This window comes from Cyprinus carpio, chromosome A2, assembly GCF_018340385.1.
Source record: "Cyprinus carpio isolate SPL01 chromosome A2, ASM1834038v1, whole genome shotgun sequence".
In the NCBI taxonomy this organism is placed as follows: Eukaryota; Metazoa; Chordata; class Actinopteri; order Cypriniformes; family Cyprinidae; genus Cyprinus; species Cyprinus carpio.
This window is the reverse complement of record NC_056573.1, coordinates 12,502,143-12,525,775: the sequence shown is the minus strand read 5'-3', so window position 1 is coordinate 12,525,775 and position 23,633 is coordinate 12,502,143. Positions and strand designations below refer to the sequence as shown.

Sequence of the window (23,633 nt, the reverse complement as noted above, 5' to 3'; positions counted from 1 at the left end):
AACATAAAGATGCTTTTATGAGTTATTCAATATGGAAGACAAAATAATCATCAACAAAAAATTATTTAACTAGCATGTAAAAAGTGTACAGCAGCCAAGGATATTGAGTAATAGCTTCACAGGCAGTCTTATCTCCTGGGAACTCTGCCACAACCAGTATTCACCTTTGATCCTGAAGATACTCTAATAGAAACACCATATGGATGTACGGTACTGTATTAGCAATTCTTGTTTTGCTTGTTAGAATTGCGCTTGCAACAGACAAATCATGTTTACACGATGTCAGTCACTGAGTCAAGTCTTACAACACGTGCATATAAATTTTCTGCCTTTAACATAAAACATACAGACCAATACATTGATTTTTTTTTTTTTTTTTTGAGGGCCAAATCTGTGAAATAAATGAAGGGGTCATTCCCTTTGCAGCATTTGTCAGCACCTGCAAATGTGCATGCATTGATGGAACACCTGGGATCAGTGGCACTTACATAATTTAAAGCTAAAACTTCAAGGACACCAAAGGCTGAGACGACAAAAAAGGGAAAAAATTAGCATTGGCAGAAGTGCAGAAAAACGGCAATGACCTTCTGGAGTGCAGGTGTGTACTTAAATAATTTAGCACAGTTTTGGATGTATACTCTAAAATAAGTTTATGTTAAGAAAATGTTCTTGAGAGCGGGAAAACAGCATGTGAACATCATCTTAAATGGAGCTCTTCTCCAAACGGCACTGCAGGGGGCCTGATAATGCACATGTGGAATTGGTGAGGATCGGTGGCCAAGCTCAAAGGACCCCTTCATTGAGAGAATGTGACTCCATGGGTATGTGGGCTGCCTTTCAGCAGAGGCCCAATCTGAGACACAAGGGCCACATTGTGGGTGCTGGAAAAACGATAGCACCTTGGCGATTCCCAGCTATGCAGTTTCCGCGGCATGACGACCCCCTTTACCTCTATCGATGCACTTATCTTTTTTTAAGAGGAGAGAGAAAACTGAGGGAAACATGCATTACAGATGTCTAATAGAAGCCGTGAAACATCAAAGGCTAAATATTCTAGCCATGTACAAGATGATTTAATGTAACCACAATAACATCTATAATGTCTTGTGTAAATGTGGCTGGGAATTTTTGGCACTAAGCAGAATGAACCATCTCACTATGCTCTGACTCGTGAAATTCCTTGATGAAATACATAATGAAAGAAGAGGACTTCACATTGATTTATTTTTATTAAACAAATAATATTACAATATTTTTAAATTATATTAAAAATAAAAATATCAGTTCATAATACAATATTTTAATTTGTACCTTATACACATATACACTACCATTCAAAGTCAGTAAGATTTTTTTATGTTTTTGAAAAGTGTCTTAAGGCTTAAGAGGTTATTTGATTAAAAATACAGCAAAAACAGTAATATTGTGAAATATTTAAAATGTAGAATTTATTAAATATTTAGAATTAAAAATAACTTTTCCCATTTCAATAAATTTTTTAATTAATTTTTTTACTGTGATGGCAAAGCTGAATTTTCCACTATTTAGTGTCACATTATTCTTCTGAAATCATTCTGATATAGTGCTCAAACTTTTTTATTATCAGTGTTGAAAACCGTTGTGCTACTTAACATTTTAGTGGAAGTGTTTCATTTTATTCAGGATTCTTTGATGTATGAGAACAGAATTTTTAGACAATTTTAACATTACAAATATCTTCATTGTCACTTTTGATCAACTGAATGCATCCTTGTTGATTCAAAGTGTCAATTTCTTAAAAAAAATAAATAAATAAATAGGTTCCTACTGACACCAAACTTTTAAATGATACTCTACAAACTGAAAAAAATAAACCTGCAAAAGTAGAAACTTAGAAAACTTAGAAAATAGACCTGCAAAAGTTCTTACCTTGTAAGTCTGGCTCACTGGACCTGGGGCTACTTCGAGCTCCGCGGGTGTTTTTTTTAGCTCCAGGACTGCTTCCTCCTCCTCCGCCACCACCAAGATTTCCGTGGACCTTGCCATAGCCATTGTACATGTTGTTGCAACCCATGTTGCTCTTATAGATGGAGGGAGGGCTGTTGAGACGATTCTGACGCTCCAGTCTGTCCTTCATCTTCTTTGGTGGTGGTTTGTACTGCTCATCTCGCCCAATGTAGTTCATCCCATACAAAGGAATTATCTCTGCGGCAACAAAACAGTCACTCAACCATGAACCTGCTATTTAAGTTGATAATAGTGAAAATTATGCTTTCAAAACCATTGAAAAGGTATGGAGCACCTACTGTAAGAAGACACTATGATGGACATTGTGATTTTGGTTCTCTCACAAATGTATTACGTTCAATACTTGTATCAATAGTACGATGATATCGAAAATGTTCATTTCTTTTTAATTTCTTATATTAGTGTGTACAATATTGTAAGAGTTTTGGCTGTGGTACACACTCTTACCTTCATTGTACATGGGTGGGATATGATGCTGGTAGTACTGGTGGTGGGGAATGTCCCCAGGGCTGACGGGTGGGTAGAAGGCCGTGTGTGAGTTGGGAAGAAAGGGTGGTGGAGCCATGTATGGAGGTAAGTGATGAGTTGGAGAGATGGCTGGGGAATAGCTGGGAGGATAACATTCTGGAGACTGAGGGGTGACCACCACTCTCCGGACCCCTGTGTTATCTTCCAACACCTATAGTGAGAACATAAGATTTTATTCATTTTAATGAATTTTCAGAATTAAATACTTGAAATTCCCTGACATTTCCAGCTTAAAATCCTATGAATGTACAAATAAAAAAAATGTACACAAATATTGATGCAAGGCCCTGAAATATCAATGCAACAAGTATTATTATTTCATAAAACTCACAGGACAACACTGCATGATATTGTGAAATCCTCTTCAGTAGCTGAACACTACTCCACCTGTCCGACCTGCTGACCCTGAGAGTGTGCTAACGTGTGTGTGTGTGTGTGTGTGTGTGTACATGACAGCATGTTTGACAGGCCTATCAATAAGCAGACAGCAGTGTGAAATAAGATGTCAAGAGTGATCAGCGAAGCTTAGATCAAGTTCGGGCTTGCTGTGCATTCAGATGTTGAGCACACAGTGAGAAACATTGTTTCATTATGCATGTCTATGAGAGACATCAGACTGACTGAGAATGAGGAATGTGAACTAAGAGTGGAGATGGGTCTCTGGTTTAGTGTTATTTTAGTATTTAGTAGTTTTCTTTTTTTTCTTTTTTTGATGTCTATGCTTTTTTAATTCAATGTAAATGATAAATGTTGCACTGACATCTAACTTAAATAAAATGTTAAATTTGTTTATATTTTACTTTAGTTAATATTTATTTGATTTCAAGCGACAATTAAAAAAAAAAGATTTTAGTTAATTATAATTACCCTGCTGTGGGTCTCCAAATATGATCTACTAATATGATCTAGATTTTAAAGCATTTTACTTAAAATAAAGTAATTCCAATTTATACATAACAAAAGCCTAATAACCATGTTACTCCAAACAAAGATCAGACCTGTTCAGCCCCACTGCAGTACTAGAAACACAATTATGGAGAAGAACGCAATGACACTGCCAAGTAGGTTGACAATATGACAGAAAGATAAATATTGTTATGATTTCATAATACTCAACTGAGGTTATCTATTAGTCTGAAAAGAAAAGCTGCTACTAAAAGTGTGTATGGATACTGGTCTCCTGGAGTTAAATGCCCACAGTTCTGACTCTGCTTCCCACTCTTAGCTGGCACTGACCTAAATTAAACACAAATACAATGACCTTTGGACAACTAGCAACAGCTAGAGAGAATTGGTAAATTCACATCCAACAGCCACACCACCAGCACTGGCGCCCCTCAGGGTTGTGTCCTCTCCCAATTGCTCTTCTCCCTCTACACCAACGTCCAAAGGTCATTGTATTTGTGTATAATTTAGGTCAGTGCCAGCTAGTAGCGGGAAGCACAGTCAGAACTGTGGGCATTTAACTACAGGAGACCAGTATCCAGACACACTTTCACACAAATTCCTTGTAAGTGCAAACATACTTGGCAATAAAGCTCTTTCTGACTTCTGACAATTAGCAGATTCCTTCAACTGCCACAGGAGGGGTGAAGAGTCATGCCCATTTTAATTAAGAGGGTGTGATTTTCTAATCAAGTGGATTTAAATGCTTCTAAAACAAAAAATACATAAATGAATATTTGTTGCATTTAAATCCACTTAAAAAAATGTCCTGCTCATAGTTTGAATATTGAATTACAGTATCATAATGTAATATACACTTAAGGTATTTAAAGTATAAATGTTTTTTTGTCTTGTCTTATCTCACCTAGCCCACCAAATGAGCCAGGCACCCTCTCAAAAAGAAAATAGGTGCACAACACCTTTTATTTTTCCTATTGATAGTACAGGGTACAAAAACCCACTATAAGTAAACAGAGGTCTAATCTGTTTGTTTTCTAATCTGCCTTTCTGGGAAAAAGCATCACCAGATAACAACCTTTACTCAACATTGGTCACAGGGTCAAATGTCTCCCCAACTTTCTCTCTCCGCTGTATTTACTCTCTGCTTGGTCCTCCATAACATTCTATATTTGCATCTTTTACATAAGTGGTTAAGGCCGGGGTGCCATGAGCCATCACCACTGTGTCCTTGAGGACGAAAGTCCCAGGAAAAAGTACATCAATAGCAACATTGCATGAAAGTCATGAAAAAAAAAATGAACCACTGCAACCCATTTTTGGGTCTCAAACTACCAGTTAAGAACCACAGGTATAAATAAATACCCTTGTGAATCAGAAAATCAACTTTTCTTAAATCACAAACTAGTCAAAATACAAATATTCTTAATAGTCCTTTCCAGCATAGAGTCAGAAATGGTGTTTGTTAGATTGTGGGTAGAAGCTGAGGTGAGGTCTGTTGCAGTGGCGGCTCATCAGGGGAGGCAGGGGAGGCTGTGCCAAAATTTTAAGGTGAAAATGGGAGGAGGACTATTTAATGTTAATAAAATTCACAATTAATTTCAGTTCATATCTCAGAATGTGTATTTTTTGTTAGTAATTTCACAGTTGTTATACCATAAAATGTTAATGAAGTTGGAAAGCGCTGCATTTCTATTGCTAATGTGCCGAATCTGCTGATGTAATTACAACCGCTAGGTGATAGAGAAGGGTAGGGGGAGGCCGGGGCAGAACTGAGCTCTCGTGCCTCCGTTGGTAAAAAAAAAAAAATTAGCCTATCAGCTTCGAGTGTTCACTTCCAGCGCTGATGAGTGTTGAGAAAAGAAACCTCATAGAGGAGGCTAGCCTCCCTTCTGATATCAACCAATCATCATAGAGACGTAAATTACGTGATATTAGTTTGAACGTCTCGCGCTGCACTGATAAGGCACTAAGTACTTATGATGAGCGGCGATATTGAATATTTAATCGCCAACAGATTTACCAAGCTGTCATTCAAACAGTATAGTTACAAATCAAAAAAAGGGAAAACACGTCTAAGCTGGATATAGAGTACAGCAGTCGGCTTAGTTAAATGGCACAACAGGCAGCTCTCTTTTAACATAGACTTTTGTGAAGGGATGGATGTTTGCTTCAGGTGATAGAACAGGTAAGTGAAATTATATTATATTGTTGTATGTGTGTCGTTTTCTTTACATTTTCTGACTAAAAGCAACCAAAAACCCATTTTAAAGTGGTTAAGCAAATAATAATAATAATCGGCAGGGATCCCCAGACCAATACAATTACTGTGCCTCCTCTATTTTAAAACCCACGAGCCGCCACTGGTCTGTATTGAAAAGTAATGTAACCACTAGGCTCCAGGCCCAGAGCTGTTGCCGTGCTGATTGTATCTCTCCAACAGCTACTGGTCAGGGGTCTGCTTTCATGTCTAGCTGATCATAAGCGAGATAAAGATTACGGTTTGGAGAGCTCATTCCAGATGAGTACTTGCTACATATTGATTACTTCTTTCATCTGTTAGATAGGGATCAACATGTGATTTAGAATGACGACAGATTCTTATGTAATGCCTAATGGATCATTATAGAGATGTAAGAGCCCTGGATAGACCACAAGTCTCACTTACAGAGGTGACAGGATGAGGGGTAGTATTATTAAATTCTGTTTTTGCATTATTGTTTTTTTTTTTAAAGATTGAAGCTGTCATATACAGTACATGCACACTTGGAAACACATTTTCAAATAAAGTTTTGGCACAGCACAGACAACTCTAATTTATAATGTGCAGCATAATTTAAATGAAGCAGAAATATATACAGTATATTCTAGCTTATGTTAAATTCTAGCTTACATATATATATATATATATTTTCTTTTCTCAGGTCATGTTCAAGCTGAATTTATAAATAATATTTATTAATGATACTATCCTAAAATTATGATATTGACATTTTGCACTCACCTGGGAGATGTAGCCGGGAGGCACATGGATGGGTGGGATGGATCCATTGGGTGACATCATCGGAACCTCTGCAGGCCCTGTGCATACAGAAAAAGTAACATACAGTCAAATATTCATATTCACCTCAGTATGTTATAATCTATGATAAACATCCATGCATTACAATCAATTAAGAACAAATAGGTAGAATTGGTGTTAACAAGTAATGTACGTTCTTAATGAGTTAACATGGCTACCACGATTCATTTGTGAATTATTATTGTTTTTGTCTGCTACGCTGATTTTGATTTATCCAAAGAAGAAGTTCGGCATCTGGTGAGCAGGCCAAGACTTCTGCAGAAAACTACATAATTTTCCACAGAACTGCCCCATGTGTGTGCAGTTATAAAATAGTTTGACTGACTTGATCTATGCTTTAAGAGTGCAGCATTCTTAATTCCATTTAACAAATTCCTCTATGTTTAAATGCAAATATCTGCAGATTCTGTATCGGCCTGCTGATAAACACCCAACTATGCATTGCTGAAAATGATTATAAATAGATATCATTCCATCGTCATTGGCAAGTGGCCTAACTGCTGGATACTAACCAGAAATGAATAAAACACAAACAAACAAAGCAAACTGGCCAATTAATGTCGCCCCACTTGGCACGACACAGAGGGTTGTGGGTAATGGAACTGGAGCAGTCCAGACAGACCGTTATGCAGGACTGGAAAGGACTCAAGCAGCATGGAAACTCTCCCGTCGCTCTGAGTGCCTCTCATCAGGCCTGATTTACTGCACATCCATTCTCCAGATCCCTCACTCGCTTTGAGTCTATGACTGATGGGATCACCGTACATGACAAGTCACGCACCTGTCTGAAAACTTGCATCAAACTCAAGGCCCACTGTAAAACTTTACTCTAAATAAATATTCACCTCGTTTTCCTTGGTTAAAATGTTAGCTAGCAGCATAATTTTCTCAAATATATTTCAGAAACATTCATTTTGAAATTAAGAAATGGATGTATAAAATAGGAAGTGTATCATTTTAAAAGCATAACGGAATTACAAAAATAAAGATACACTGTACAGAGGTTTTGGAACACAGAGTCAGCAGCTTGAACTTAAACCACCTAGGATAAAATCATCCACTAGTTAGTCTAAAGTAAACCAGATGCAAATCCCCCATAAGCCATTTTTAGATTCACTGGAACAAATATATTCAAATCCAAGGCAAATCCAAGTTGTGCTGTTGACTTTTCCATTGTGGTCTGTCTCTGCTCACAGTAGTGGAGGTCTGTATAAATCTGGTAAAGACATCGTCCCCTCCTGAGACAGCAGCAGTCAGCTCCGCAATGCTTTGGCCAGTCTAAATCACAGGTTGGACTCTAGAGTTCATTTTTCATTAGCTGCCAAAGCCTGTTCACAACAACACTGCTAGTCACTACTATGTCATATCCTGAAGGAACATTCCAGAACCGCTTGAATAAGAGTGAAAAGATGGATGAATCTTTCTTCGATCATGTTACACGTGTGAAGTTTGAAAATTCACCATCAGAAGTCAGCGGATCAGTTTGTTCAGATGTTCTAGTTCTAGTTATAACTGTTCTGATTAAAAAAAATAAATGATCTTCAGAAAGTTAAATAGGCTATATATAAAAAGATATTACTTAAATAGCTTTAATGTGGCTAGCTATGTACTGCTCTTAATTTGCAGCTAACTATATTAGTTTATTATTATTATTAATTATAGTTTATTACTGTAGTTTATATTATAGTTGATTATTAACAATAACTTATAGACGGATCCACTGTAAGCCACCAGGTTGTTAATCGATGGTATACTGAATGCTTTGTTGAAGCCATCAGCCTACATTATTTCAACTTATTTTAAATAATTGTATTTAACAGCAAAAGCTACGTTACCGATGATTCTGCAAAAAATCTCTACCAAAATGGCACCAAATGATTTCTTAAGTGCCTGCCAACTTACATAAAGCACTGTGAATAAAGTACAGTCAATTTCCCATGCTCTCAAACTACTTAACATCTGTAAATATATGCATATTTTGAAATAAACACAAATTATAGTTTATACATGCATATAAACTATATAAATATATATAATGTAGTAGCCTGACTGTAGCTAGCCACTTAATGCTATAAGAAGACTTGGCGAGGCAAAGTTTTAAGGTAAAAAAATTGAGAATACAATTAACAAAAATTCACAGGGCAACATCATATCAAGGGTTTTTCAGAAGCTGTTTTTCCAGTAACATCTAGACTCCAGCTGACTTCAAAGGGCCCTTTTCGGTTAACTGGTGAGAACAGAGGAGGAGTCCTTACTGAAAGTGTGTGTGTACGTGTACAAGTGCTGCACAACAGTGGCCCTGGGTGTGTGGCCCTAGACTGTGACCTTGCAAGTAGAACAAATCCTTGTAGTACAAATTAGTCTATGATGATAAACACGAACAGTCTGTCAGTAAGAGCAAAGTCGAATGAGTGGGTGTTTGCTGGTTCTCGGTGTGTATGCAAGTATATGAAAGTGTGCACGTGGGTGGATTTGCAGTAGATGCAAGTTGTTTGTTTATCCATCTTTACTTAACTAGTACAATAAATCAAGGTCTGTTCTGTGTACATCCACCCACATACAAGTATTTACACAAACACAGCTCACACAAATGTACTAGGATCATCAAAATATGTGAAATAATTAACAGCAGCAGAGGAACTGCAGACGGACAGGAAGAACTGTGGCTTCTTCAGATTATTCCTGTTGATGTAAAGGAGACTGATTTTGTGCTCAATCCAACCATGTGGGGATCTTGAACATAAATTATGTCTGTGAAAGTTGTAATAAATTGTATAATTTTCTCTATTTGTTAGCCATGGCAAAGGAAAATAAAGCACCTAGTGGTGGAAAAAAAAAAATCCAAAAATGCTAATGAGGCTATATTTCTCCAGGCTTGGCTATACAGTAAACCATACCCAAAGCGGTAATGCCAAAACTGTCAAAAGGTGAGAGACAATGGCCATTTGACATGAGAACTGTATGTGCTGCGGCATCGCCACAGTAAATGCATCACCACATAACATATTCTAACAAAAAAGTACCATGGCATTCTTTGAAGTACCTTGGAACACAAAAATACATGAATATGCTAATCAAGTACTATGCTATTGCAATAAATAAATAAATAAGTACAATAAAAACTAAAATTAATAAAAAAAAACAATATATAAATATAATTATAATATTATAATACTTTTGCGCATTATTAATAGCCTTTCTTGTTCTGTCCTATCTATCATATGTTGCTGTTGTGTTCTCAAGTAAATTTTGCTGCTGTACTATCATTTGTTGTTATTGTTATTTTTCTTTAAAATGAAGTTGTCTGTATTTAGTAGATTATGTTTAACGCACAAAGAGGGATGATCAAATCAGGTATTGGATCGGATCAGTTCTGAAAAAATGGTATCCGTGCATCTCTAATACTGGAAATAGGAAGTATGTACACTGTAAAGAATTATTGTGATTTAAATGGTAAAATACAGTAAAAATGCTACAGAAATTAATTGGTTAATGGTAATTGAAATTTAATGTAATTTTTATGGTAAAATACAGTGAAAAAAGTACATATAATTTACAGTGAGAAAAAAAAAACGTAAATTGACATTCCCAGAATTCCCTGCGTTACATTTCACATTTGATGCTTTTTCGGTGAAATAACTGCTTCTTCTTAGTATTTTCTTATCAGTTATGCTCATTAGGGTTGTATATTACATCTAATGTTGTTAAATTAATGTTTATTTGCATTATGTTAGTATCCTGTGTCACCAAGAAGGTGTTAATATTTGTGTGAATGACACTGTGCACCTTCTATATATTAGTATATTCATTCTCAGCTTGTGGAAAAGCTGCTTGTGCTGAGCTTTGGTTCATTATGTGATTTTCTCATCACCACCTACTTTTGGTGTTTATCAGTGTATTGCAAAGGTACTAACCAGAATTAAAATCAAAAAAAACTAAAATCCATAAAAACTAAAATATTTCTTAAATACCACATTTTTTACACCTTAAATTTTATTTAATTAAAAATTTATTTATAAAATTGAATAATATTTTAACAGTGTATAATATGAGGTACATATGCTCCGGAGAGTCCATTAGTGTCCAGCACATTACTATGCAGAAGGAAAAGAAAGCCTCTGTCCTCTAATGTGAAATACATTATTCATCCCTTCTTTCCTCCACAGTGAAGCACTTACATGCAGACACATGTGGGCCTAGTGGAGTTGGTATGCTTTAATGAAGCGTTCAGTTTGAGGCAGAGAGCTGCCTGGAGCCACGGTCAGGCCTGGTGGAGTGTGAGCTTGTGTGCGTGCCGAGCACAAAGAGGAGCCTTTTCAGCCCTGCTCTCCCTGATGGCGTACTGTACATACACAGAGAGCACTCATGTGGAGTCTACGCTGAGCCCACACTGGTAGCTTTCTTTCAGCCACTCCACAGCAATGCAACCAAACTCATCTCCTCTCCGACATGAGTGTCCTGAAGCATGCCAAACAACTGAACCATATTCTCCATTTATATATTCTCATATCTAAAGCATTCAGTGCCTTTGAAGTATGCTCCATGTCCAAGTACACTCCAGTGTTGGTCAAGCAGTGCTTGCTTGAGCAGATGGATGAATGATAGATGTCACATTAAGTTTTCACATGGGATCTTCAAGAGGGCATAAGGGCCCATGAAAGTATAGGGCTTTCTGTGCTTAATCTAGGCCGTACACCAATGTGGTGGAGCTTCTCTAACCAATCTCTTGAAAGTAATAATATAGTAACAATGTGAAGTGTTTGGGAAGTCCAACTCATTAATAGAGAATTGATGTTCAGACAGTTCATATAAATTTGTATTTGCTCAAGTTTAATGCAGTCACTCTAATCTCACTGTTTTTGCCACATAAACACAGATCAAATTATCTAAAAACTATAAAATAACTATAATCACCTGTTTTCATCTGACAGAATCCCTTACAAAAAGAGATAAAACAGACCAAATGAACAATAGATAGAGCTAAAGAATAAACAAATATAAGATAGACAGGCAGACAGAAACGAATGAATGAACGAATGGCAGGTAGAACAAACATTAGGTAGAATGAATGATGGGTATAAAACAAATGGTAGAATGAATTAGAAAACAAATTATCTACGGAAAGAATTTTAAAACAAGTGATTGGCGGAATTATAGAATAAATGATGGAATGTATTATAGAAGAAACAATGATTCATAGACATATAGAACAAATAAACAAATGAATGAATGACAGTTAGAAAAGTACATGTACATCAGGATGGAATGGTAAGTTACAGTCTGCATGAGGGAGGGATATGGGTACACGGAAAGCAGGCAATTTGAAATCTGATTAGACATTCAAGGATGTCAGGTGGGTTAATCTGGAAAGGAATGTCTTTAAACATAAGCCAATAAATCACACCACCAGTTTATCAGGCCTGTTAAAGATGGGAACACCAGCGTATCCTCATTCTAAAACAGATAGCCATAACCCAACATGCACTCTGACAAATCTACATGAATGTGAGCAGCATTGATAACACCTTTTCTAGGTTTTCAAACAGGTTAACAGTGTCTTCTTGTAGTGCTTCCAGAGTACTAGAGAGGGCAGTGGCACTAAGCGCTGTTGTCTTTCCAATCTCAGTGGCCAGTTCTCCTCTCTCTCCACACAAGAGGCTCCATTCAGGGGCCAGCCACTGAGGCTCCCAGCACAGAGACAGTAATATGCTCCCAGTTGGCAAACAGATGTGTGTTTGGACAGTCTCTTTAGGTCTCTCCACTTAGCAAACACCAGCATTCCTGCAGCTCTTCAGCCAATGGACACACATACTGTACAAACCCTCATGGCACAACAAGAACCCAATGAGACCAAGTGCCTCAGCCTGACCGCCATGGAAGCACCTGGGCCTGTTGTGACCTAAATGCTCAAACAACAAGCCTTTATCAATATATAGCCTTGGGCATGCTAGGTATAATGTAAAACATTCTAACAACGCCTATGTGATTCTGACTCTTAGAGACATTTTTGAAGAACTGTCACATAGCCTTTGCACATAGTGGGGCAGCTGTGGCCTAATGGTTAGAGAGTTGGACAGATTCGAGTCTCAGTGCTGGCAGGAGTTGTAGGTGGGAGGGAGTGAATGAACAGCGCTCTCTTCCACCCTCAATACCCATGACTGAAGTGCCCTTGAGCAAGGCACTGAACCCCCAGTTGCTCCCCGGGCGCTGCATATAGCTGCCCACTGCTCCGGGTGTGTGTTCACGGTGTGTTCACTTCTCACTGCTGTGTGTGTGGACTTGGATGGGTTAAATGCAGAGCACCAATTCCGAGTATGGGTTACCAAACTTGGCAAATGTCACAACTTTCTTTTCTTCTTTCAATACAACACCAGTTCTTAGTGACTAGAGGCTGTCAAGCTTCGAAAACCAAAAAACATTTTAAAAAAGGCACATTAAAAATATGATAAATGTGGTATTATTATTATTTGAACGGTAGTGTACACATAAGATTGACAAGAAAAACTGTATTGTAATTTAAAGTGCAAGCTGTACTGCACAACAAGTTGTTCCTACATTAAACTCTGAAATGGATCATATGTAAAAAGCATCCATTTCTACTTTCCAATCCTTCCACTGAAATCTAGCCTTTGATTATAAATATTAATATGTGTATGTTTGTTTTATAGCATGAAACATATCAACCCTTTAACTGTGTCTTGCCATATTTTAAATGAATTCAGTCAAACCAAATTATAATTAGAGCGAGAGAGAGAGAGAAAGTGAGAGAGAGAGAGAGAGAGAGAGAGAGAGAGAGAGAGAGAGAGAGGCAGCTCTAGAAAATGGGAACCCTGTCAACTTTCTTCCTTATATCTGGAGTGAGAATATTTTCCATCCTAAACCTTCACCCAGCCAATAAAATGTTAACATTTGTTATTTATTGAGCGAATGCATCAATTTTCCAACAATAAAGAGATTTGGTGGATATTTGTTTACTTTCACAGCAGCCCTGAGGACATCGATGTAATTTTTATGACATTTCTATGAGCCCCTGTTGGAGGTAGAATCTATAAAATCATATTTGATTTGGCATACAAAACACTGAAATTCTTGCCACAGACATCCAGCCAAGGCTGTAGAAATCCATGCAGGAGCATAGCCTATCCTTAACCATCCATCCCTGATTGAATTTTGGGACAAAATTATGCAGGTACAGTTTGTCACTCAGCAGGCTCAAATTAGTCAGAAATTTATCCCCTCAGGCAACAATATTTCAGTAAATCAGTCGATGGGTCACTGCTAAATTCAGTCAGTCATTCAGTATTATACTGAGTCAGTCAGTCAGTTAATTGGTCAGCGGTGTATTCAGTCTTTCAGTGAGTCATCAGTGTTATATTTATAGCCAGTTAGTCAGACCAATGAGTCTATTATGCAGAAGATTTAAAGGGCCTTATGATGACGAGATGGCTAAAACCTTAAGAACATTGCCCAAAAAACCTTGATATTTTAATCTTGGCATCTGACTTCATAAAAAGGCCTAAAAAGCCAAATTACTTAATTTTAATGTGGAAGATCAATTTGATCCATGCCAATAACCACAAATAAGGTTTGTGTAGTCTGATGCTGTTTGTTGTGATTGGATAAGAATTTAATGTGTCTGACCAACTACAACTGGCCGACAGTCATTGACAGGTTTTTATACAGCAGAGACCAATTAATACAGTTTGTGTTCCAGTCTGCACATAAAATTTACACATATAATGAGGGTGTAAGTGAAAACCAGTCTTGTGTAATAATCACTGTTTTTAAAAACATGTAGGTTAGACATCTATGAAAAAAAGCTTTGGGCTGCACAAAGAAATAAACATTTTCAGTGAATTCAGTGAATCACTATATGTATTGTTTTCAAATCTGACAATATATCTGACAAAAAACACTCTCTGACAACTTTCAGATGAATCTGCGACATACGTGTGCGAACAGAGCAGGGTAGTTTATAATTCTGCTTTGGTTTTGCTGAGGCATGTTTAGTTTGACAGAGAGAGTTAAATGCCGTGTTCGCCTCATGTCAGGATTACCGCAATTACCAGATGTCAACTCGAAGATTGTACCTGACCTGCTCACGCCCTCGAACTCTGAAATGATTCGTTTCTATGGCAACATTCATAACACCAAAATGGATCCATGTGTGGCTTTGTTGTTCATGGCAGCAAAATACAGTACTAAATCACATTAATGCACCTTTCTTTGTTCAAACAGAAATAAGTGTTGAGGTACCCAATAACCGCTAAAATGCAGCTATTTTGTTTTGCGCTACAACTTAGAGCTCAGAGTTTCCAACCTAAAAAAAGTTCATATCTTCAAAGTCAAAAACGTATAATTTCAGTCAATTCGAAAAGATGTAGCTGAGCACTTTAAACTGAAAAAAGACTGCTAAGCTACATTAGCTTGTTTGTAAACTCTGATAGCACATGTACATCACGGAGACATCTATTTGACACAGCATTTACATCAATGTTTGCTCATCTGCAATACGTCTATAGGACGCTTCCTATCAGATGTCAAATAGACATTTAGAAAATGTCTTTATGACTTAAAATGTATGTAGACGTCTGAAAGATGTCTATTAGATGTTTGCACACAGCAGATGCTTTCCAGATGAAGTTATCTTTAACAGACATCTTGCAGACGTATGTGTGCTATCTGAGAAATTGCTAGCAAAGCAGCTACAATAGATGTAGCTTGCTAAATGTTTGTGTGATGACCTGCAGGGACTTAACTACTAACATACAGTTTCTCAACAATATTATTAGAGGTTGACTTATAAGTGTTTTAACAGTTTGTTCTTGAATTGTTATATTCCGTGTACTAATCCAGAGCGTGGATCAAATTGGATGTGTTAGCATGATGTTGCTTTAATCAACAGCTTGATGACATGCATTTGCTGTTGCACAATGCAGATGGAGAGTTTCAAATACACACAAAGTGTCGTGTTTACAGCTGTGGTTGACTGTAAAGAGAGTTGAAGACACGCTTCAACACAGCTGCAGTCTGCAGGGAATATCCTCACACAAACAGACGTATAAACACACACTTTTACTCACACCATCATTAGAAAACTCCATTTGCATACCACATGGTGCTTTAAAAGCTGCTCATCTGTCACATTCGAGGAGAACAACTGTAGTCAGACTCTTTAAGGAGAGAAATGGGCCCATAAAAGAGTATGATTTAGAAATCCAGTAAAGAGCTGCACTCATCATCTCTTCCTGGCAGGATCTCGGACTCTATTCATCACCAGCTCCATTAGAATCTCATCAAGTGTATTATTAGACCAATTGATGAGTATCTGGTCCTAATTAAACTAAACCAAGCATGATTTGGGATTAGGTGCTGTCACTCAAACATTCTCCTAAGAGATTTCTGGAACCAATCAGAGCTCAGTATCACAATATCCCAGTTTCTTTTACAGATTCAGCTGGGTTTAAGGCCATATCTACCAAAGTACTTTGTGAAAACGTCTAATAAAGTGCAAGAACAAAAAACATAAGATGATTTATAACGATGCATTTTTGTGGTCCGGAGGCTTTATTATAAAAACTGAAGTAGCAAAGAGGTTGAAACAGAGGTGAATGCTGCTCGAACATACTGCACACATATATCCATTTAATGAATGGCAGAAGTGCACACCGCCACAGGCAGGGCAGGGTCGAGACACAGACTGCATGGTATCCATCACATCTGACTGTGCACGCCTAAGCTTGCTTGAGACACTTCTCTACTTGCAAACGCTTAACACATCAAACAGTCCCAAATACAGAACAGTTATATCAATCTACCAAAGACAAAAGGATTTGACCTTTGACCTAGAGGTCATAGTTTGAAATCACTTAACCACCAGAGTGAGCCTGAAAAACAGAGACGGCACTTAAATTAGGGATTATGAAAGGATGGTCAGCTAATTGGTTGTTGGATGACGAGTGACTGACCAGTTTATCTAGATTTCTTTGTTTAGCTATAGATAAATTTAGAGATTTAACTTTAGACAGAGTTTCAGCATGCTGATGGTGTGAAGCAGTGTTTCCCAACCAGGGGTCCGGTGCCTAATAGGAGGCCTCAGCATAGTTCCAAGGAATGAAGTATGAAGTCCTTCTTTTGCCAAATTTTCTTTTTCTCTCAGTCCATCTCAAATACGCACATACCTTGCAGGAACAAACGCTGAGCAGCTGCATGCTCCCGCTATAGAAACAGGCAAACGCTATGTTTCCTTAAAACTGTCAAACATGGCTCCCAGTCATGCAGAGTGTGTGCAGAGTGGGCCGCGCGCTGGGTGTGCTCCTACACCTCTGTCCTTTTAAACTGAATGATGCATGTCTCCACCCATCTTGGTAGCCAAGTCCCTAATACCGTAATAAGGACACTTATTATTCTCTCTCACTTCTGCTAAAGCTTTTACTTTTTTACACCTTGTTCATAAATAGTGTACTGTAACTAAGGCAAGCATCATTATTATTGGTCATATTCCGGGTTAGGCATTACATCAACATTTGTGCTACAAAAATAAATGATACATCAAACTGTGCGGCTAAAAATGTCATTTTTAAAGTTTTTGAAAGAAACCTTTATGCTCACCAAGGCTGCATTTATTTGCTCAAATACAGAAAAACACTAATAGTGCAAAATATTATTAACACTTTTAATAAAACTCTTTTCTATTGTAATATATTTTAAAATGTAAGTTATTCTTGTGATGGCAAAGCTGAATTTTCAAACAGGCATTACTTTAGTGTCACATGATCTTTTGTAATCTTTTGTAACATTAGAATCATCTTTACTGGAAATTTGATCAATTTAATTAATACTTGCTGAATAAAAGCATTACGTTTTTTTTTCTTTTTTTTATATTGACTGCTTGAGCAATAAATAACCTCTTATTTTCCATTATACATTAAAATTGGATTTTAGTTTGGAAATAAATTAATTTACTAATAAATACAAAATAAATAAATAATTTATATTATATTAATAATTCGTTTTTGTTGTTATTATTATTAGTAGTAGTAGTAGTAATATTAAACTCTTGCCATTCCAAAGTATAACCTCTGACATACATCATTGAAGCTGAATCCATTTATTTATCAAAAATCATGCAATTATGCATGGTTTGCATGTAAATTTAGTGTCAATTTTACCAATGCAAAAACATACTGTAGAAAAATACAAAAAAGAAATCAACTCAAAACATCCTCTTAATCCATTACTACCAGCCAGTGTCCTTTACAATGACTTCATCAACACAAAACCCTCCCTTATTAAAAAGGAGATGACCCATACCTGCCTCCACCCTATTAAAGGAGCACAAGTATGTACTCCCATTCCTACTCACAGGCAGGTCAAACAGCTGTAGAAGTATTAGGCCTCATAAAGCTGAAACCTTGGGAGCATGTAAACCTTTGAGAGCATGTGCCCCGAGGAGGACTTGTTCTCTCAGCAAGGCCCAGCTCTGGCTCTTCCCTGGTAGCTCAAGTTTCTATTACCCTTCCCCTGGGACCGCTCCCCTGTATAGTAGGCCTTTGTGGGAAAGGAAAATCCCTGAACTGAGATTGATTCCCCCCTGAGAACACACGTCCCTCCCGACTCCCAAAAAAAATGCTCCATGAAAAAAAGTGTAAAGCATACTGTATGCACGTGGACAAAACAGTGATTGATTTAAGGGGTATTTAAAATAGGTCATGTGCTTCATGTGTTTTTACTGATGCGTGGCCAAGTGCAAATGGAATGTAAATACCCAAATGGACAGATTGAAAATTTATGGACAGGAAACTGGATCAATCGAAATGTTTGAAATGACTTGGCCTCTATTATTGAAACATCTGTTTATGACAAGCATTTGTTTATAGGACTTGAAAACACAAAAGCAGGCAATCACAGCTAAGCATTACAGCCTGGTGTTTTCCTGCTGTCCACCATTCTGTTAAGGGTCATCCATCTAAATTTTTTCCATGAATTGATGTGAAGTTAAATCGTGAAATGATGGCTGCTTCAAACAGCTCTGTCCTGGACATTTGTTTCTGAACAGGTTTAGACTACAGGTTTAGTTGACAGTACTATAGACAGTAATTTAACTGAATTACATATACCTGATCAAAGGTTTTTTTTTAATGAATAATACTAATTGCATTAATATAATACATACAAAAGTTTGGGGTCAGTTATTTATTTATTTATAATGAGTACTTTTTCAGTTAGCAAGGATGCATTAAACTGGTCAAAAGTGACAACATAGAGGAAATGTTACAAAACATTACTACTTTATTGGATGGGACTGTGCAGTTTAGTGAAAGTGAAAGTGAAGTGAAAGTCGTGACATTTGTCAAGTATGGTAACCCATACTCGAAATTGGTGCTCTGCATTTAACCCATCCAAGTGCACACACACAGCAGTGAGAAGTGAACACACCGTGAACACACACCCGGAGCAGTGGGCAGCTATATCCAGCGCCCGGGGAGCAACTGGGGGTTCAGTGCCTTGCTCAAGGGCACTTCAGTCATGGGTATTGAGGGTGGAAGAGAGCGCTGTTCATTCACTCCCTCCCACCTACAACTCCTGCCAGCACTGAGACTCGAATCTGTGACCTTCAGGTTACAAGTCCAACTCTCTAACCATTAGGCCACAGCTGCCCCACTATGTGCAAAGGCTATGTGACAGTTCTTCAAAAATGTCTCTAAGAGTCAGAATCACATAGGCGTTGTTAGAATGTTGTACATTATACCGAGCATGCCCAAGGCTATATATTGATAAAGGCTTGTTGTTTGAGCATTTAGGTCATAACCATTAGGCCACAGCTGCCCCCAAGACAGTTAGGTGCAGTTGTGCTGTACTGACTAAAAACATTTCTATTTAATTTCTATTATTGTTCTTATGAACTTTCTATTCATCAAAGAAATGAAGAAGAAATTAAGTAGAACAACTGTTTTCATCTATTTCAATAAGAAAAGTTTTTTGGAGCATCAAATCAGCATTAAAATGATCTGGAAGTTTGAGAAGATTGCTTGTAGCTGAGAAGTTCAGACATATATGATGGTGATACACTATTTAACACTTTAAAAACAAATAATAAAATCTTAAAATGGAAAATAACACAGAAGATTTTAGCAAAAGGACGAATATTTGATGAAAAAAAAAAAAAAAAAAAAATCAAGATTACAAGTGATATCAGAGACAGCACTAGGAGGTCCAAAGTTTTGGAGGCAACAATCTCTGCTTTGCTCTCATTTAATTTGAGAAGATTGCAAGTTTCTTGCAGTCCAGCATTTGATAATCTTCAAAACATTTGAAAAGGTCAGAATAAGAGTTACCAGAGCTAAAAGGGATGAAAATCTGGAAGCATTTAAAAACAAAATAAAATAAGTCCCAAACGGGACCCCTGAGGTACCTCACATGTGAGTGGTGCAGAGGGGGAGAACAAATTTACAATCATCACCTTTACTGATCTATCCAAAAGGTACAGTATGAAAATAACCAGTGCTGTGCCCTTGATCCCAAATTCATCCCTTAGACCATGGGTTTTCACACTGTGGGTCGTGTCCCACTTGTGGGTTGCAGAATGGAACAACGTGGGTCGCACAAAGTCACTTTGCTGCAGCTTAATTTGCGTTTCAATGACACACACACTCACACAGTTCAGTCTAGGGCTGCACGATATACCCTACCAACATTAATTACGAATTGCAATATCCTTAGTGTGATTTTCGAATTGCAATTAAGTCTGCGATTTAAAACATGTGTTGCGGGGTTTGAAGCACGGGCACGCACGAGTTGTAATAACAGTGAGGGTCTCAGAGCAACGTCATTATTAAAAGGTTCAATCGGTCTGCATTATTAATGAGAAAAAACTCGCTCACTTCAATGTGCTGTATTCTGCATGAGATTGCAACCACCAGAAAATTCAAATGTTATGGAAACGGTTTCAGGTAGGCCATGTTCATTAATTTCTGTCATCTGTTTGAACTCTGCACTGTTTTAGTTTGGGAAACAGTCTGTAAAAAGCATTTAACATGTACGGGGTGAGCAGGGCACAAACACAGGGTTAATTGTAACACTACAAGATTGAAACATTTCCACACAACAAAATGTACAAAATTTTGCAATATTTCCTTGACATATCATCTCTACATAAAAAAAGTGCCAAAGTTCAAAAATCTTTTGAAGATATTGCTGAACCATTGCAAAAGTAAATTTAAAATAAATTTGACTTAAGTAAATTTGTCATCTCGTTTTTTAGTGTTTATTTAAAATGACACATCTGTTTATTATTTTTACCTATTTCACAATTATTTTAATCTCCAAACTGTTTTAGATAGTTCTGCTTTGCTTCTTATGCTTTTCTAAAAAAGTGCTGGATTGTGCTCCACTCTCAACTACAAACACGAAAGGACCATGAATGCATTTTCTGTGCTGAACCACGCGATGAGATTTAAAAACTCTCGCAGCACAGATTACAGTTCACTGTAGTGAGCCTGTTTCATGTTTTTATGGACGTTTCATATTTTAACGTCTGTAAACAAAGAAATTTAAACTTAAATATTAGTAGTGAAATTTTACAGTTGTTCTCTAAAATAAAATGGTTATTTTTTTCTTAAATACTTAATTTCTGTCATATCAAACTTTGAATTAGGCTTAAAAGTAATGTCAATGTTTTTTTTGTTTTTCTTTTTTTATCTCAAATATTTTGATGGGTCTTGAAATAGATTATACTTGTCTAGGTGGGTCGTGGAATGGAAAAGTTTGGGAACCCCTGCCTTAGACGATTAAGAAGGTACCTTAAGCAGTACAGACTCAGTACAATGATACCAGACTGAAATTTTTCTAAAATATTGTTTTCGGAGACAAATGAAGACAATTGATTAAAAAAAATCTTCTCTAAAATTTTTGACAGTAATGGCAACTTAGAAATAGCACGGAAATTATTAAGTTTGGTCAAATCTAAATTTGGCTTCTTAAGAAGCGGCCTGATCACTGCTGTTTGAGGCATAAAGGAACATGGCCTCTGTCTAAGGATCTTTTTATAATAGCCTACACGCTAGGGCCAACAGTACCTAGAACATCTCTAAAGAGCCGGGTGGGGATAAAATCAATAGAAGAAGTAGTAGGCTTACTCTTTTGAACTATATCCACAAGCTTACAAAGGGATATAGGTTCAAAATGATCAAATAAAGCAGAACAAACTAAGTGGCTTAAAGGGGTCATGACTACACATTGTAACGCCTGCCCGTAGCACATCCACCTTCCTCATAAAAAATCTAGAAAAGCTACACGCCTCTGGTGTATTATCCAGACAAGAATCAGTAATGGGAGAAGACCGTATTTATCACGTTAAAGAGAACTTTGAGATTGTGTGAATTTTTTTATATTACTTCAGAAAGAAGTAATCTTTTACAGAATGCTGGTAAGCAGAACACTTGCAATTTGTCTTCCCTCCATTTCCATTCAGCTTCCAACATTCCAGTCTGAAAGCTTGAATATTGCTATTCATCCAAGGTTCAGACCTGCGTTTAGGTTTTGAAACTTTAAGTGGAGCAACAGAATCTAAAATACAGGAGTAGGCATTATTAAAAAGAGTAATCATCTCTCCTATTCCCAATTCTGAGTTAGGCACACTCTCAGACAGTTTAGAGAAAATCTTAGAGAAATGACTGGCTGTATCATAAGTAACAACACAAGAAACAGACCCTGTGGAATATGGTTTTTGAACTATACCAGACATTGTAACATTTAAAATAACAGGCTTACGGTCAAATACAAAAAAATCCGAAATCTCAACATTGTATATAGGAATGCCAAAGGATAGAACAAGATCAAGTGTATGACTGTGTTCACAAGTAACACCAGAAATATGTTGTGTAAGATTAAAAGAATGAGTGAGCTGAACAAAGTCCTTAACCAATGGCTTGGAAGGGCAGCGGACATGGATATTAACACGGCAAGCATTCTCGGGAAATAGTGGGGAAAATGGGGTGTAGAAGAATTGCTCACCATTTCGACCACACAATTCCGTGACAGTGGATTGTATATCAAGGGTTTGGCGATCATAGGAAAGTAAGGAACTGATTCCTTGAGCACACATACACATTGATAGCACAAACATGTACAGAAAAACAACCAAAGCCAACAACCACACTGGCTCCATCTTGGATGATCTGTCAACTAATAATAAATCTCATGTGTGTACACTCAAGGGTCAGTGCTGTTTAGATGTTGTGTGTGTGTGAAGGGTTCTGAGCTCAGAGACCCAGGATCTCTCGGGGATGCCTGTGTCAGTGAGTGTGAGTTTGAGCAGAAGTCTGTGTATATTCCTGTCTATGTGCGGATGAGCAGGGAGGACCGAAAGAGAGAGGCCTGCACATGGGTGGTCCTTCACCCTTCTAGTACAACTCCTCCAACACAGCGTAAACCAACGGGACCTCCGGGGCCATGCTCGTCCTCCATCCATCAGCCTGGTACATGCACCACACCAAAAATGCAAGATCTCCCAGAGAGTGTTCGGGGGTGATATATGGACCTCAGCAGGGCCACGGAGACACACACTTCATGTCCTATAAACACTGCAGACACAGCAGGCAGCCCAGCTGAGGCAGACAACCAAATCAAGAGCAATTTACAGATTTATATCGGCCGCCAGGAAAAACAGGCACTTAGAAGGGAGAAGCATTAATCTCGAGAAGCCTTAATATCTCTCACTCTCTATCTGTCTCTTAAATGATGCTCAGTGGCAGCTCCCTGCTGAAAAGACCAGCGTACACCAAGGTGAATTTCCATGCTGATCCAGACTTGTTAATGCTGGTGAGTTCCAGTCAAATGTGCTGAAGGATGATCACAAAAAACTAAAAACACAATAACAAGACAAAACTAAAAACAAAAAAATGAAACAAATAAAATAAAAGTAGTATAAATAAAATAAAACAAAACATAAAACGAGATAGGTTTATAAAAAAAATGAAGAAAATAAGTAAATAAACAAACAAAAATGGGTTTCCAGAGTATGTAAATATTATTTCTTATTATTATAAATTATCATCATCATCATCATTACAAAACCTAATGACAGAAAATGTACCTTAATTTGAACAAATTA

General features: G+C 37.3%; 1 protein-coding gene across 2 annotated transcripts in view; it reads right to left on the bottom strand.

Annotated features, from left to right (window-relative positions):
• Positions 1-23,633, bottom strand: part of LOC109105099 (fibronectin type III domain-containing protein 3B-like) — a 122,744-nt gene that overhangs the window by 43,071 nt on the left and 56,040 nt on the right. For both annotated transcript variants that reach the window (XM_042773608.1, XM_042773616.1), the window contains exons 4-6: positions 6,443-6,519; positions 2,455-2,686; positions 1,909-2,184 (exon numbers count right to left, since the gene is read on the bottom strand). In XM_042773608.1, coding sequence (XP_042629542.1) covers positions 1,909-2,184; positions 2,455-2,686; positions 6,443-6,519 — 585 coding nt within the window. The remainder of the gene's footprint in view (positions 1-1,908; positions 2,185-2,454; positions 2,687-6,442; positions 6,520-23,633) is intronic.